The 18,338-nt window shown below is 43.4% G+C and overlaps 1 protein-coding gene across 24 annotated transcripts in view; it reads left to right on the top strand.

Moving 5' to 3' along the window:
• The window catches only part of l(1)G0196 (inositol hexakisphosphate and diphosphoinositol-pentakisphosphate kinase), an 82,397-nt gene that overhangs the window by 5,647 nt on the left and 58,412 nt on the right, over positions 1 to 18,338 (top strand). For all 24 annotated transcript variants that reach the window (XM_075692689.1, XM_075692690.1, XM_075692712.1 and 21 more), the window contains 5 exons: positions 2,036 to 2,212; positions 3,159 to 3,304; positions 6,540 to 6,625; positions 11,717 to 11,871; positions 16,066 to 16,167. In XM_075692689.1, coding sequence (XP_075548804.1) covers positions 2,036 to 2,212; positions 3,159 to 3,304; positions 6,540 to 6,625; positions 11,717 to 11,871; positions 16,066 to 16,167 — 666 coding nt within the window. The remainder of the gene's footprint in view (positions 1 to 2,035; positions 2,213 to 3,158; positions 3,305 to 6,539; positions 6,626 to 11,716; positions 11,872 to 16,065; positions 16,168 to 18,338) is intronic.

Below are 18,338 nucleotides of genomic sequence, written 5' to 3'. Positions count from 1 at the left end.
CCAATTGGTGTCAAACCTTTGCCATGTTAAAAGCCTTCAAATAACAGCAACAGTTTTCTTCTTTTGTTAGCATTTCAGCTTATCGACCTTAAAAGCCCTACACTGGTGAATTACATAAGGGTTGAAATTAACAGCATGGAATTCAAGCACTGCGTGTTGGACATAGTGGACATCTCAGACAAAAACAGTGCCTGCAAAATGAAGATAATAAGGCAAATAACAATACTACAGTTCCCAAATTTGTGAAGGACTTGCAAGAAATTGCATTGGCAAGATGTGTAAAGTTGTGGGCAATACTAAACTTACCTAATTTGGCAAGAATTGTTGCAAGAAATTGCAATGGCAAAGTGTACAAATTTGTGTGAGATTTACAAACATAATACTGCAAGAAAGAGGCAAAATAGTCAAAGAATAATTTTGTGCAATTTCTCACTGTAACGGACATCCTTTATTAACACTGGGTCACTTATCTGCTGGACAGTTGTGAGCAGAGAATTTGAATCTTTGGCTCTGTGTGTGATCAATAAGTGAGCATGTTGGAGATGAAATCACCGACACAGACCAGCTCAAAGATGGAGAAAGTAGAGGCGTTCTGAAGCCCATATGAGTTCCTTGGTCACATGGCTACCTTACCAGACAAACCAACAAACCCTTGACTACTAGTGCGAGTGCATGTAACAATTCTGAGTTGAGGCTTAGAAACCTATAGAATATTGTTGTTTAGTGCTTCAGTTCAAGGGAACAGTAGCAGAAATCTCAATAACTGTAAGTGTTCTTCATATAGTAGTTTGTACTGCTTCACATGAACAGCAAATTCAATTAAACTAAACAAACTGTTGTTTCCCTTCAAGTTTTTGTTTAAGCAGAGTCTTCTGTTTTATTGTTAGATGAAACATTCAAGATCCCAACTGCTTAGATTACATCACAAATGTTGAAAAAACCCTAAGTGTAGTGTTGTTGTTTAAATACCGTTTTAATCTATTGAATTTGTTGTGCATGATGTGTAGTTTTTTAGTTACTGGACCTGTCTCAAGTCTGCCATGTCAGGCTGTAGTTACTTATATACATATCATCAGTTCTTGTTGTAATAGCATGATGTTTTTATCACAGTGTACTTTGTGCAGCTTCCAGACAATTGTGGGACGAGACCTCTGTTCTAGATCACATTTGCTTCAAACCTCACTCACGTATTATCTTCTGTAGTGCCCAGCGTACTGGTTGGCATGCATACAGGAATGCATTAGCATTACACCCTTTATTGACCTCTGCTGTTAGCTTGTAGTTGTAGATGTAGTGCACTCCTTATGTTGTCAGTATTTCTGTGTGTATCCAGGGTGCATGAGTTTCTCTTGGCTGTGTTTATTTACATATTACATATTACATATTACATATTACCTAATGGCATATGTGGGTATGTGGGTTGCAAAATTACATAGAAGAACACTGCTATCATATAATATCTTTAAATAGCAGGTATGCCATGGCATTCAATTGGAATTGTCTTTTCCCATTTACATGTTCAGCTCTGTCTTGTTTACTTAGCTAAAGTAAAAATACTATTTTATCAGTATCATGGTGCACATTACGAATAAGATAAGCAGTTACATTTTTGAAATCGTACTTAGGAAGATGCAGTTGAATTGTTAATATACTTGAGCTGTCATGGTTCACATAACTCGCAGCCAAGCATTGCAGGCTTAAAAAAATATTTATTAGCCATTGTCAGTAGTTTGTATTTAAACCATACTTCAGTCTGCCTGTAGTATACACAAATTCTGAAGTTTTGACTAACAGAAAACATTTGCTATGAAGGCTTATACATGCATTCTATAAAGATAGAGTTTCTTTATTATTCAGTAACACAACATTTTATAGAACAATATAGTATTTATGCTTTATTGCCTATTGTGATTGTGGCTTTCTGTACACTTTGTCGTGTGTTACAGCAATATTGAAGTGCTGAAAATTTGTTTTGCACTAGTAGCACAGAGAAATTTTGTTGTGCTTATTATGCACTTATTTCTTTGCTCTTTAGGATACCGATCACGCAGATTCGGAAGATGAAGGTCTTGCTCAAGGGAAGCAAGTCCTTGTTGGCATTTGTGCCATGGCCAAGAAATCTCAGTCCAAACCGATGAAAGAGATTCTCACGAGGCTTGAAGAATTTGAGTACATCAAAACTGTCGTCTTTCCTGAGGAAGTCATCCTAAATGTAAGTCTTTGTGGCCTACAAACTTCAAGATACTGTTCATAAGCCCTTTTCTTCATCTATGTTAAAGTGTTTCTCGCTCACCATGGTGGCTCTGGCTGTGACATTCTGCTGCTGAGGAGGAGGTTGCGAGTTTGTGTCCCCAGCTGCAGCTGCTGCGTTTCACCAAAACGTCCTTATACTTCGATTTAGGTGCATTTTAACAAACACTAGGTGGTCAGAATGATTCCAAAGCATCACACTAGGGTGTCTTTCATAGACCCAGTGTTGTTTTGGGGCATTAAAGCCCCATGAAATCTCTCTTTCCCAATGTAAACTAATGCGGATGAGAATGTGGGACTTTCTTTAAGAGCTCTCATATGTGTGCGCTTTACCTCCATAGTTTTCTCTTTCTTGCCTCAGGAAGTTGCCTGTAAGTATAGCAAGGCATTGCAAGTAGAAACCATGAGAAGCAGCTCGGCAAACATTCTGAACTATGACTACACAGCTGTTGTGTGTAGCCTGCTCCATATGCTATGTTGTACAACTGTCATTGTTGCTATTGTTTCCTTTACATGTCTTTTTCAAAAGATTTCTTAATGAAACATGAGAAATGTAGAGAATTTGCAGTGCCAACAATGAGTTTCCTCTTGAGCCTCTGTCTTTTAGCCTTCCCCCTCACTAGCATGGATAAAGAGCCAGAAATGATGAAGTAGGTTGAGCCCTTTTGCAGTTAAAATAGAGAATGGCAGCATGGTGCCAACTCTGACTCATTGGATTCAGTTCAGAAGTCTCCAAAGGGCTGTCACTCTAGAATGAGTATTTCAGAACCTCAGTTGGCTTTATGTATTTGGGAAAAAAAAAATTTTAATGTCTGAAGAAAGATTATATTCTGCAGTGACTTCTGGTGCTCGCTTGAGTGCTTTCAAGAGGAGATGTTGTAATGGTATGGTTTGTTTTATTTGGACAGGAACCAGTTGAAGAGTGGCCATTATGCGACTGCCTCGTGTCTTTCCATTCCAAAGGGTTTCCCCTGAACAAGGCCATCGAATATGCCGAGCTCAGAAATCCTTTTATTGTCAACGATCTCTTCATGCAATATGACATCCAAGACAGGTACTTGGCTAAAATTTTATTTTGTGTGTTGTTTATTGAAAATATGAATTTACAAGCTCTTGGACAAAAATAATCTAAAGAAAGAAGAAAAACAAATCAGTATCCTTTGGACTTTGTAGATATGTCTTTTGTTCTTTAAGTGTGGCATTTTTGATTTGAGTGAATGTAAAAATGTGTCCTTTCAAATGTTTTCAGCAACACAAATCTGAGATAAGATCATCTACGTAATACTTTATCACATATTAATGTTTCTGGAAAAGTTTGCAAGGCACAACAAATATTGTTCAGTATCATTAACCTTTTCAGACACGAATTAATTCTCCTCAATGAAAATTTACTTTCACCACATCTTTTGTATCATCACAATTACGAAACATGTGCAGCTTTGAGAATTATCAGTCCTTCAGTGAGTTTTGTCAAGATTACAGAACGTGGGCTCCATTTGCAAACACATATCAGTCAAACTTGCAGCATGGGTCCAATCAGAAGTGTTCCAAGACACATGTGACATATTTTAAATATTATCAGTGTTTTCATCAGTGCATTAGCTTTTGATGAATTTTGTTGATGTGTACAATTGTACGTACAGTGCCTGAAAGCGTTAATTGAAGTGGATTCATGGTTACGAAAATTCAGCGCAAGCACAAGGGACATAGGAGGAAATACACAACATAAGCGCTGAACCATCCTGAACAGAGTGCCAGTTAGCCCAATTAGAAGACTTAACTGAACTCCGACACTGCATTGTTGTACACTGCAGTGTCGGAAAAAAAATTGTAATTGTTTGTAGGAGAGTGTAATAAGCTAAACACCGAGGTGCTGTTTCATCTCTGTGCATTCTGACATAAACCTTGAGCTGTCAGCATCCACTTGACTAGGGCATTTGTGACACCTCACAGCTACCTGCCAGAATGACTCCATGATTAAGACTTTCTGTTCCTGAGCACAAGCTCACTACTTCGAACCTCAGCTCTCTCGACTGAATTCCAGGGGATGCAGAGCACAAACTAAGCCCATGGTCTGGTATTTTGGGGCACATTTAAGAACATATTATGTTTTTAATGATACAATGTTAGTTTCTATTGACCAGGCTCAGAAAGCACCTTGCATTATATTCGGAACCTTCCTTTCAATGTAACACGTAACCCCCTTCCTGCCTCGCCTCCCACAAAACAAAAGAAAAAAGATGTTATTTAATAGGGGTGGCTAAGCCATGCAGATGGCACTATGTAATTATCATCATCATCAGCCTATTCATGTCCACTGCAGAACGAAGCCTCTCCCTGCGATCTCCAATTACCCCTGTCCTGCACCAACCAATTCCAACTAGCACTTGCAAATTTCCTAATTTTGTCACCCCATCTAGTCTTCTGCCGTCCTCTACTGCACTTCCCTTCTCTTGGTACCCATTCTGTCACCCTAATGGTCCAACGGTTATCTAGTCTGTGCATTACATGACCTGCCAAGTGCCATTTTTTTCTCTTAATATCTATTAGAGTACTATTGTCTATACCTGTTTGCTCTCTGATCCAAACCGCTCTCTTAAAGTTATGCCTAGCATTCTTTGTTACATCGCTCTTTGCGCGGTCCTTAACTTGTTCTCAAGCTTCTTTGTCAGCCTCCAAGTCTCTGTGCCGTGTGTCAGCACCGGTAAAATGCACTGATCGTATAGTTTCCTTTTCAATGATAACGGTAAGCTCCCATTCAGGAGGTCACGATGTCTGCCCTATGCAATCCAACCCATTTTTATTATTCTGTGAATTTCCTTCTCATGGTCAGGGTTCCCTGTGATTAGTTGACCTAGGTAAATGTACTCCTCCGCAAACTCTAGAGGCTGGCTTGCGATCTTGAACTCTTGTTCCCTTGCCAGGTTATTTATCATTATCTTTGTCTTCTGCATATTAATCTTCAGCCCCACTCTTACACCCTCCCTGTTAAGGTCCTCAATCATTTGTTGTAACTCGTCTGCATTGTTGCTGAATGTCATCGGCAAACCGAAGGTTGTTGAGGTTGCAGTCGAGACAGAGCTTTCCTTGAGCGGTATACTCGGGCGACCACTTTCGGAGATAGCTTCCTTTTTTTTTTTTTTTCAAAATTTCGTGGGACTCTGCTTTGAAACTGTTCCTGACAAGTGTTTCTGGCACTGTGCCAGTCTCCCTATCAGTGCTAAGAGTGCTGCCGGCCGTATACTTGGAGGGGTTCGGTGTTGGGACGAGCCAAGTCTTGCAAAGGCAAATCTATCTCCAAATCTATCTTAGTCATCTTCTGTGCCATCAAGCTCATTTGAGATTGAGTATTTTAAAGACCACACAACCATTTCAGGGCACTACTAGGCCACTATGAGGTCCACAGAGTCTTTCCGAACGACATCGCATTCAAAGAAAGCTTTCCGCTGGTCCCACTATCCGTAAATTGTCATCTCGTTGACATCATGTTGTCGAGCCAAAGCAGAGTTTCCCAGCTCTTCGGCCATCAGAATTGCTCGTCTCTTGAAGTGGACATCGTACCGAATGCGCTGCGTTGCCATAACGTCTCGAATTAACGAATTCGAAGCTCAGGAGGCCACAGAGTACTGCAGCACTGTAACTGTGCACTAGTTGCAAGCACAGCAAGAATGGTGTCGATTTGAATAAAAAACAAGTATTGGTTTTGGATGAATTTTCTATGAATCGGATCGAGCCGTAAAGGTACAGGTTGTCAATGTAATGCTTAAAACCACGAGAGTTAGAATATTTGATTTAAAATGATCAATTTTACTGTTATTCGAATGTAACGTGAAGGTCGAGTTCAAGCAATGAAAATCGTGAAAAGAAACTCTCATTACAGTCGAGTGAATACGGTAATACACTACAGCTATGTACGTTGATGTGGCTTGCTTCACTGCAAAAACATAACTGCCTCATTGCGCGCATATCTAGCTTTACGATGCAGCAGATGGTGCTCCAGCTAGAATGATGTTGCATAGTGTGATAGGAAGTCAGTCTATGCAATACTAGCTTATGCAAATGGTTACGTGCAACTGGTCCCTCATGTTCGAGAACTGCATTTACCATGGAGACAAACAGCAGCGTGTTTGTCTCGTCTCCTCACTTTCTTGTCTTTTACCACTGTTTCCTTCACGTTCATCCGCTATAGTATCTCAGATCACGGTGCAGTATTTTCACGTTAAATCCCATCAGTGACTTGCCATTGCACATGACAAGCAAAGCCAGTGAAATTGTGTTCCTTTATGCAGGAGGAAAGTGTACAGCATTCTTGAGGATGCTGGCATTGAACTGCCGAGGTATGCTGTCCTCGACAGAGAATCAACAGATGAAAAACGTATGTTCTTCTTATGTGTTTTGTTCATCTTTTTTTTTGGTGACTCTTCGGTTGGGCTTCGAGTGCACCATTTCAATGTTTAGAACACTTAGAATGTATTTATTGCATAGTACTAGTAGAAGAATAAGAATGGGCTGGGGTGCATTTGGCAGGCATTCTCAGATAATGAACAGCAGGTTGCCATTTTCCCTCAAGAGAAAAGTGTATAACAGCTGTGTCTTACCAGTACTCACTTATAGAGCAGAAACCTGGAGGCATACAAAATGGGTTCTACTTAAATTGAGGACGATGCAACGAGCTATGGAAAGAAGAATGATTGGTATAATGTTAAAGGGAAGCTGAAGAGTCTGTTGAATTCAATAAGACACTCATATACGGATGCGGGAACCTTATAAACCATGAAGGTAAAATTTTGGGGGGGATTTTTCACTTAAGAGCTACGCAATCGTCGGTTAAAATTGCGCTGTAGCTCCGCCCCCCGTCGAGTGCCACTCGCTGCTGCTGACGCTGACGATGCGAGGAGACTGGAAACCGCGGCTTAGTGACGTCAACACTGGTGTTCCGCTCCTTCGCAGTCTCCGCGACCGTGCCTGACCGGGCTTATTTCTGCTTGCAAGCCGTCCTAATCTGCTTCGCTCGACACTACATTCCTTTATTTGTGTGTATATAGGAGTGGTAGTTGACGTGCGCAGCATCAATTGAACTTGTAGGCCGATCATGCCAGCGTTCTGTGCAGCCTACGCTTGCACGAACACCAGCGGCCGCGACAATGTTCCGATGTTCCATTAGTTCCTACAAGACAAGAAGCTTTCAGTTAAGATGGAGGCTGCTGTGAAGCGAAACAACTTCAAGCGCTCATGAACAACAGTGTTGTGCTCTAACCATTTCCGTGACGATTACAACCGGAGTTTATCAATATTGCATGCTTTGGGTTCTCCTAAAAAAAATAGTTAGCGTGCTGAACGGAAGGTGCATGTTTATCGCCCACCCTTGACGCAGGTTTCATCGCCAAGCGCCGCGAATTTTCTATTCGCACGTGTGTTGTGAAACAGCCTGCATGCAGCTACCATAGCGCAGTGCAAGCGTAAAGTTTGCATGTGTTGGAAAGCCTGCTCACGCCAAGACGCTGCGCTCCCCCTTCTCTCGCACACATAAGAAACCAACCATCTCATGTAGCTGACGGAATTCGCCGGTTACGAGTAGCGTGCGGATGGCGCGCTGATGAAGGTTCTATACTACACGTGCTACAACAGCCGGTAAACTTTTCCCGTGTTTAAACCGTCTGTGTAGATTGCCGACAGCTTTGGGGCAGCGCACAAATGCTGAAGATTGCATCACCCCTTACGTTCTACGAGGAGGCATGCAGGAACATAACACTACAGTTGTTTGCCCAGAAACGTACTCACTGGAACGCTGAATGCAGCTTAGCAAAAAACATACTCGCCAAAGAACATTTCCAACACAAGGAGATGCTAACACTTCGCCTTCGTTCGCGTGGAAAGCAGTGCTTGCACCAGCATTGTTTGCTTCTTGGAGAGGCCGGCTCTTCGCAATCGGCTCATACATGTAGTATGTACAAGTATGTACGTATGTGTAGTATGTACAAGTATAAACCCTTTACAAGTGATCTTGCACGCGACAGCGACAGCGCTACAAGCGAGGCAATGGCTGTCGCATTCACTCGTCGTCTGCAAGCCGAACTCCACGCGAGCGACGGCTTTGAGCGACGACTTCCCAGTATGAAGGCAGCAATATACGCATCGAAACTAGCGTGACGCATGCTTTATCAATTTAAGTTGATGTATTTTACTGAAGAAGGAGCATAAAATATTTCTGAAGGTCTTGCACTAGGTTCTTATTCTTGCACGTGTAAAATTCAATAGTTTGCTCGTTCTGTGCGACAAACAGTAGTATTTGAGTTATGTGCATTCAGTTTTGGCTTCGCACAATTGGCTAGTTGCTCATATCATTTCCGGGCGACGAGCAACGAGTTCCAGATTTCTAGAAACGAGCGTTCGAGCGACAACACCAAGCGATTTGTTCAAGCGATGGCCCGTTTTGTCGCTCGAAGCCGTCACCCATCACCGTCGCGCGCAAAATCACTCTTGTAGAGTTTGGACTTAATGCCGAACTCCTCAGGGAAACGCAAGCTCTCGAAAATTTCCATGACCGTCTCAGTAAAACACCACCAAACCACTTTTCACCGTGTTTCGTGTGTTGCGGCAGCAGTCGGTCCGGACGAACACCATTGTTGACGTCACGAGGCGCCCGACCAATCACAGGCGAAAATGAGGCGGGCGCGAGCTGGGCGTGTCTGCTGCTGCACTTTTCGTCAAAATAAATTATGTTTGCACTTTCTTTCGCTCAATTTCGATGTGATATTTGAATTCAGAGGGTTGAAAACCACGGCGTACTGCTCTTCACTCATTTTTTCTGGAAAAGCTTTCAGCTTCCCTTTAAGGGATAAGAAGAGAGCAGATTGGGTGAGGGAACAAACGCGAGTTAATGACATATTAGTTGAAATCAAGAAAAAGAAATGGGCATGGGCAGGGCATGTAATGAGGAGGGAAGATAACCGGTGGTCATTAAAGGTTACAGACTGGATTCCAAAAGAATGGAAGTGTAACAGGAGGTGACAGAAAGTTAAGTGGACGGATAAGATTAAGAAGTTTGCAAGGACAACATGGCCATAATTAGCACATGACCAGGGTAGTTGTAGAAGTATGGGAGAGGCCTTTGCCCTGCAGTGGGCATGGCCAGGCTGCTGCTGCTGCTGCTGACTAGTAAATTAGGTGTATAATATTTTATATGGTTATTCCAAACAGTGAGAATGGGTAAGTATGCTGGCTACTTACATGCTATATTTTTGCTTATGTTTTAAAGCACGCGCTAACTAAAAAAAATGGTTTTTCAATGTTTCGGATGTTAAAAGAGCTGGTAGGCGGCTGCTCGGCCTGACAAAAAAGTGTTTGCTTTGCATGAGGCTGAGAGATTTTGCAGATGCTGCACAAAAAGAAAAAGATAATAGTAATAATAATTCATTTGGAGGTTTGTGATATATAATCACTTTAAAAAGAAGTGCCCTTTTGAGAATGAACACACTGCAACAAACTGGGCAAAAAAATTCACCGACGATTACGACACTCCCTAGTGCAAAATTTGAGTGCAGCTATATACATATTTTCATTTTGCTATGTATTGGCCGGTGTGGACATTCGATCTTGTGCGTTGCGTTGCAAACGGTGTGATGTGTGGCACAACTGCCTTGCAAATTGGGAGATCGTGAAAGGCGGCGTGTGGGTGACGCATGGGCCCGATCCACAGCAGCCGCCGCAGGCGGCCCTCTGCTCATGCAGTGCTTTGTTTCCATACAGACGACGCGCACTACTCTGGCACTACCTCCCATTGTTGCCGCAAAGCCCGTCTTGCCGTCTTGTGCAGCACTATGCCTTTCTTCTCCCACTTTCACCATACCTTCCTCCTCCACTTTCCTCCTTGCACTCTCGTTGCTATTGCTCTTTCATCTCCCGCTGCGCTCCGCATTCGCTTTCATCCTTCGCTGTGTTCATATGCTCGGTTTTGAGGAACAATGCCGATGCGTGCCGCAGGAACGGGAGCCTAAGCGCTGCACTCTAAAAATTCATGCAGGTCCCACGTACTGTGGGAATCGAGGTAAGCGAAGCTTTTGGGGCTGTTTGCATTGATTGACGGTATTTGGTGGTAATGTTGACGGCATACGACAGTCGTGAGGTGATGGTAAATGTTACCTTGCGTAAACCACTTGCGTTTGTCTAAATAGTGCACAGAACACGGCAAAACGTGTTTGTTTGAAGCTTTATTGTGTGCCAATGTTGGCAACCTGCGAGAAGGTTAGCAGTGTCATTGCTGCGCACGACATATTGCATCGTGACTGATGTGCTCACTTGCTCGCGTATTGTGATGTTGACACCGCAGTGCTTATGCGGTTTTGTGCCTGCATGGCCTGCATCAGTAGTCTATGTGGACAAACTTGCACCATGTTTATTTTTTGCAAATACATGCTGTATCGTACAAAGGAGTGCAATGCATTATTGCACCTCGAATGAAAAATTTTCTAGCTTGTCCACAAGTTTCACAGTATTTACATGTATCGTTTCCTTCATTATGTGTCCCCGAACGAGCCATGGTTTCTGGTGCTTCCTTTCCCCTTTCTTGCAATCCTCCCATGTATACAAGGTGCCACGGGTGAAGAGTGGCAACATTGTTAGTTATCCTCTTTGTGACGTGACGGCTTTTCATTCACCCATTCTCCTTTTTCCATTTCTTCTCTACCATCCTATATACTACCTATGTTTTCTCTAGTCTATTGTGCGTTAGTACAAAGGTAAGCGCTGCAGCTTCTGCAATGCTTTTGCTGTGTGTGTTTATCAGTGCCTCTCTGAGATGGCACCACACCACCAGCGTGACTGCGCTTTTGCTGAGCTTGAGTGTCTGGGGCTGCAGTGGCTGCGTCGCTCGGGTGTCCACGCGCCAAGTGAGAGACATATTCCAAAAATGGAATCCGGCACACGGCTGATCGTGATTCTGTTCCTATACGTGAATAAATAGTTGTATCCCAATGTAAAATATACAACAGCTTTTGTGCGGGGGCCGCGCGTAATTACAGCTGTCAAGAGGGCATTGTGTCGATGGCCAGGGAGTTCCATAGGGCATTGGGGCAACGGTCAGGAAGCTCCAGATGGCCAAGGCAGCTTTCTTGAACAGGTGTCGTAGAACCCTCTCCCATTCCCCGGCCATGTACATTATACGAATTCTCAACAACACCCAGAGGTGGCATACCAGACAGCAACAGCAGCAGCAACAACAGCAACAGGGGAAAAGTCGAAGGAAGTAGCAAGGAAAGCTTCGCTTTAAAAGACAGACAGCATTGTGTCTGTCTTTCTTTCTTGTCCCGTCTTTTGGACTGTTTTCATTCTTAACACCATGTACCAACTGGCCCAACAGCAAACTCTGCCCTGTTGGCCTTATCACTACGTAACCAAAAAGTAAAATTTCTTCCTTCATTATGCAGATTTCTCACTTTAGTTACCTATGCTCTCTATCTGCATTCAGAACGGGAACTTGTCGAGGGTGAAGATCATGTTGAAGTGAATGGTGTGACATTCAACAAGCCCTTTGTGGAAAAGCCCATTTCAGCTGAGGATCACAACATCTACATTTACTATCCAACAAGTGCAGGAGGTGGCAGCCAGCGCCTATTCCGCAAGGTGGGGTTGCCATTGTGTCTTTGCCAAGGCTTCGTGAATGCTTCCATGGCATGCATGATAGGGTCATCTTCCTGACTAAAGTTCATCATTTGATAAAATAAGTACTAGCAAGTAAAAAATCCGTGCATCTAGTTTTTTTTTTTCTTGTTCTTTATGATGTCGCTGTAAGCTGTATAATTAAGATATGAAGCCTTGCTTTCTTGAGCAGGCTACAATTACTTAAAGAGAATCAATTGCATCATCCTTTAATGTGACTGTTTCAAAGCATGCCAGTCAGCCCGATTACGAGGTTGTAGGTTGCACCGTCACCATATCCCCTAAAACTGGCCTGCACACTATCAAAGTGGCTCACCTCTCCAAAATCAAATTATGGGGTTCACCCGCAAAGCAACTAATGGACTTAGAGAGGCACTGTAGGGGAGGGCTTCAGTTTAAGTTCAACCACTTGGGGTTCTTTAATGTGCACCTAAATTTTTTTTTCTTTTCCATTTTGCATTTATTGAAATGTGAAACGTTGTGCCTGCAGCAGAATGCTATAATCACTGAGCCACTCTAGTGGGTTCTATCCCCCTTCACTCTGTGTTTCTTCACATTTAGCATAGGATAAATCTGGTCCTGTGCTTTTGTTTCACTGCCAACAAAGACCGTTTCTCTGATTTTTCACCTCTCATCCCCTGAATGCTCAACGCATTTGGCTTTCGGTGGTACAGTCATGGTGTAGCTATATTCACTAGTACACAGGGACTGGCTGGTGCATCTATCAGCTGTGCGTGTACTGCATGCATAACTGCCAGCACTCAAATTTTACGTAATGTTCACGAATTTGGGCTCATTTTAAATTTTACAAATGTTGCTTCGTTTTACGAAAAGCAAATACTGTTCGTGAAAAGGTTTAGTTCGTCAATCCTCAAACCTTCTCTTTGAAGTCTGATTGCAGGAGAAATACTTGGTTTGAGCAAGATTATACTTTCTGAAGCAGTCGCTGGAAAAGTCACTGTGATCTAAAAGCAATGTGCTGCTTGTCACTATTTACTGTGCCAAGTTTGTTATTGCTTGTGTCCTGTGTCTGAAGTTAAATCATCTTTAATAAAGTGCATAAGCATCCTTGAGAAGGTATGTGCTCAGGACAAGTGTTTAAAAATGCGTGCAATTGGGCACCTTTCAGTCTCTTGTCAGTGGAATTTCAGGAATTCTAAGTTCACAGGATGGCAGATATGCACATGACCACTGCCTCCTGTTGCCATGGCATTACCTGTGGCCTGCTTCATGCGTGGGGCTGTGCCTCACTTGGCACATGTTCTGAGCTTGTTACATTTTCATAAATTACAGTCGAGCCCACATATAATTGCCCCACTTAAGACGAACTTTTGCTTAAAACAAATGAGAGCTGTGTCACCGTCAAAATATATATTATTTCAATGGCATAAAATCGCACGTATAACGAACGTCTTTGAGCCCTGCCCAGGCAGTGTAAACCCGGCGTCAACCCACCACCGTGATGCGAACTAACGACAACCTCCGACGCTCTTGCGCGCACGCGGTCTGTTTTCCCAAGCCTTCTCGGAGGTGAACAATCCGTTTCGTGCCCCTCTACCCCCTCGTCGTCGTCACTCGCTTCCCACAAGATCGCCCTCCCGCCTGTCCTCGCAATTCCACTCCCCTCTCCCCACTCTTTCTTGCAACTCCCTGTCTGTCTCGGTGCGCATTTCGGTGCCGGCTAAAGTCCAGAAGTTTTGTTTTCTGGCCGTTACTGGTGAAGCAGGCCTATCCACACTAGTCTCCATGCTTCTTTGCTTCCGCGCTTCGTTCTAGTTGGGCCTGAGTTGTAATTCAGAATGGCGGAAGGGAATGTTGTGCCTGCACTGGTCACGATACGAAAAGCGCTGAACATGGCAACAAAGCGAGCAATTTTGAAGGAAGTGTCTCAAGGTGCGAAACACTGCGAGTTGGTGAAGAAATAAAACGTGTCAAAATCAACCTCCCCACGATTCTAAAGAACAATGAAAAGATTGCCAGCTCTGCCGCCGGCTCGATGAACAGAAAGAGCCTGCGGAAGACCGCCTATGAGGATGTAGAGGACGCGCTGCTTAAGTGGTTCACCGACGCACAGGCTTGCAACATTCCAATAAGTGGACCAGTGATGCTGGGCAAAGCCAAAAGCTTTGTGTTCCTGCTAGACTTTCCTGGCTTCTACCTGGGCAGTGGCTGGTTACATTGATTCAAAGTGCGGCATAGGATCGTTTTTAAATCGATTGTCGGCGAGGCGGCTTCGCTAAGTGACCAGGACGTTGCCACTTAATAGGCTTGTAAGAAATCAAGCCATTACTGCAAGCTACACGGAGCAGGACATGTGTATAACACAGACGAACCTGCCTTATTTTATCAAATGCTGCCGGACAAGATGCGCGCCATAAAAGGCGACTCGTGTACTGGTGGCAAGCACAGTAAAGTGCGCATTACAGTAGTACTGTGTACTAATATGGATGGCAGTGATTGGCTTGTGCCCTTTGTAATCAGAAAATCAAAGAAGCTGCATTGCTTTCGGAGCTGGGTACCTGTGGGCTGCAGGCACAATACTAAGGCGTGGATGACCTGCAATTCGCAGAGTGGCTGGGCAAGTTTGACCGCGACATGCAGAGGCAAGGAAGGTGCGTGCTGCTCTTGCTCGAAAACTGATCAGCGCACAACGTGTGAACTTCTCTGACAGCATTTACTCTACTTTTCCTGCCGCACAATACCACTTCGAAAGTGCAGCCGCTTGATTTGGACATAATACATGCATTTCAGGCATCATATAGGCATCATCACATTTAAGGCACATTTAAGGCATCATCACCGCATTGTGGAGCGCTTGCTCATCGCTGCAGACCACCCAGCCGCCAACTTGCCGCTTTGAGTTTCACTGTCTTCAGCCGTTGAGATGGCGAAGCCGGACTGGGCAGAGTTGATGGCTGCTTGCGTTCGGAACTCTTTTCGCAAGGCCAGCTTCATCGATGCAGTGTCTGATGCTGAGCCTGATGCTTCTGAAGATGATGGTCCGGCGGCGACTTGTGGCAGCGCGTCGTCAACTACAACGTGGGGGGGCTACGACACTAGTTGGGATTACTTTATTTTTGCTGATGAAGACACTGATGTTGCGGAACTGTGCACGGACGAGGGCATTGCTTGCGAAGTGCGATCGGAGAGAGATGCAGAGGAATTGGATGACGATGAAACTTCGGAGTCAGCACCCATAAACGTGCCTGTAGCAAAGGGCTACATAGAGAGCCTCAGGCAACTTGTCTATGCCAAGGGCCTCAGCAAAGAGCACGCTTCTGTTTCAAATAAACTCGAGACCGCCCTCATCGTGTCTGCACAGACACGATGAGGGCAGAAACAGATGAGCCTCACAAAATTCTTTGCAAAGAAATAAATTTTGTCTTCTGACTACCCCCCCCCCCCCTTTTTTTTAAGCTGTCGTCCACTTGCTACGAACTTCAGGGTATAACGAACAGACGCCGCGTAACGCTCAAGTTCGTTATAAGCCGGCTCGACTGTACATTGCACTCTGAAGGCATTGAGGCATTATGCCATAATAACTACTTTGACAGCCATCCATTAATATATGTGTCATAAAATGCAAACTCTTAAGTCTAGCTAGAGTGTTAGATTGTAGCTCTGGAGATCTCGAGTGTTTGTTTTCTACTAATGAATTACCTTTCAAAGCGTCTGGTTTACTTATATAACGGATACTTCATGTGGCCATTGGAACATATGTGCAAGCCTTCTTTCATGGCGGGATACTTAGTGGCCCATATTTTCTGCCCTAATGAAATATTCAAAGAAATTGAACACAAAATTTTTGAATTGACCATTTCAAAGTACAGTGGGCATTCTTGATTTTAATGTAAATTTTCATTATTTGCACATTCCTGCTACTGGCAAATCGTTGACAGGGTGATTTTGCATCACCAGGAGCTGCTTCCCATCTGATGGCATCGCTCCTTTCTCACATTCATTTTGTCATTTATGAAAGCTCTGGTGTCATGAAAAGCAGCATATTGTTCATTTTAGAGTGCCATTCTATCCATTTAGCTGTACCTACTATTTGCCTCAGGTGTTCTTTTAAGTCTTTGTTAAATAAGTCATAACAAAACTCTTATATGTGCATTTTCATAGTGCAAATTCTCCTTGATCATTTTCTTTGCTCTTAAGATTGGTAGCAGGAGCAGCGTCTACTCCCCAGAGAGTAGAGTGAGAAAGACAGGATCGTTCATCTATGAAGAGTTCATGCCCACCGATGGCACCGACGTAAAGGTAACCACCTTCTCCACACTCCATTCACTTCACTTTGCTGCATCGTGAACGTTAATCACTATGATGGTACTGCACACAAAGGAATTGAAAGACTTGCTTGGAAAGCTCTTGTTATCTTTAAAGACCTGACAGCCTAGTTAGAATGTAATGAAGCGTTTTATTTTATTGATTTATTTGTTTATTTATTTATAGTACATAGTGCAGACCAGTTGAGGTCCAAGCAAGAGAGTGGGTACAAAGCCGTCAATGCATACATGAATCATTTCAAAAATTCTAAATGAAGAATAATGAATAATGAAGAATATCCACAATAATACAAAAGGGGGATACAATTTTAGTACAATACACTTCACTCGGGAGGCATAAGAAAATGAGTACTTTTTGGTAATGCATTCCGTTAAGCAATCGTCTTTAGAAAAAAGGAATATTTACATCAATGGCACGTGCGAAAATTGGTTTAATATTATGCACATGTTTGTGATGGGATGCTCTTGTTGTATCTTTGTCAGAGTTGTCATAAGGTTTAATTCCCAGCTTACCAAAGTGTATTGAATAAAGCATGTTAAGCCTGGTGACCTTCCTTCTATCTGGTAGCAATTCAAGATATGCTTGTAGCATCATAGTTGTTGAAGACTTGTGACATTTATAATGATCTTACAGTGCAGTCCACTTATAACGATACCACATATAACGAGATATCGTTTATAATGACAAGTCTGCTTGAGAGTATCAACTTATGCATTTGGGCTATGAGAAAAAACAAACATTTATAACGGTATGTTATTCACCACATATCGACTATAACGATCAAAATTTTGCCACCTAGATGGCGTTTTCCAAACAGAATAATTGCGACATTTGAGTTGCCAAGTTCCCTTAAACAAGAAATGCCGAGACGGGGCAAAATGTTTGCCTGTGCGAGTTCATATCTGCCATGCAGAGCATTTCCACCCGCGTGCTGATTATGAAAGCTATGGAGAGCATCGCAAGTTGGTGCTGTGCACCACAAATCGGCCACAATTGTCCTCCACATCCAGAGAACAGAAAAAGTGAACCGGCACCCATTCTTTCTATACTCTCTCACTCTTTCTCTCAGTGCTCCGAGAAATAAGCTGCAGAAGCAAACAGGCTTGAAGCAGCGTCATATCAGTGGACAGTCCTCCGACAGAGTGCACAGCTGTGTCGCTCGAGACGAAGCTGCAAAATTTGCAAGGTTCAAAGAAGTACGAGCTCCCGCAGTTGATAATATCAGCGATTCTGAAAACCAGGAGCACTGCAATCATGGAGACGGCAACCACTGGCCATGCCAATCATAAAAAAAGGCGGGCTTCGTGCACCAGGGTGAAACCAACACGGTGGAAGCCACTGACATTATAATTACTGAGCTCTGGGAGCATGTTGCTACTGACAGTGAAACAGGTGGTGCTTTGGTAGAGGAGTTCCTGAGTGTAGATAGTCCTGCCTCATTCTGCGAAGAGAGACAGATGGTGGCGTTGTGCGACGGAGGTGACGACAGCAGCGGCTGTACTGACTAGATTGACAGTGGCCCGTCTTCGACACGGACCGCGATGTTCATGCAAAGTGCAGCTTCGTCGATCATTGATTTCACGAATGCTAAATTATAGCAGCGAGTGTTCACGCAGCAGCTAAACGCGATGCACACCGTGGTTGTGAACCTGAAACTTCCACGAAAGCATGTGCAGATTTCTGACTATTACAGTGCACCTAACACTTGACACACTGTTTAGAGGTATATAAACATCTTATGTTTCACAGCCTACTTTCTACAACATTGTTTTTATCGCAAGTGGCGAATTTGGTTTTGGAGTTACAAAGGCCTGTTCGGCAGCTTTCTTTTTTACAGCAGTCAAGATATAGCAATGATTGGATATAACAATCAGATTTTCCATTCTTGGTATCATTATAAGTGGACCGCACTTTATATGAATTGGCCAAATAATCTTTTGAAGATTTTTTTTTCGTTGTCCGACGTGTGCAGGGTCTCGCACTGTGTTTGTGTACTCCAGAGCCGGTTTAATAATTGTGTTGCATGCCTTCAGTCGTATCCCGGCCTTGGCGGCTGCATTTTGTTAACGGCAAAATGCTTAAACACCTGTGTACTTAGATTTAGGTACACATTAAAGGACCCCAGGTGGTCCATATTTCCGGAG

Source organism: Dermacentor variabilis, chromosome 5 (assembly GCF_050947875.1).
Source record: "Dermacentor variabilis isolate Ectoservices chromosome 5, ASM5094787v1, whole genome shotgun sequence".
Taxonomy (NCBI): domain Eukaryota; kingdom Metazoa; phylum Arthropoda; class Arachnida; order Ixodida; family Ixodidae; genus Dermacentor; species Dermacentor variabilis.
Note: the sequence above shows the minus strand (reverse complement) of the source record. Positions and strands in the feature narration are given on the sequence as shown.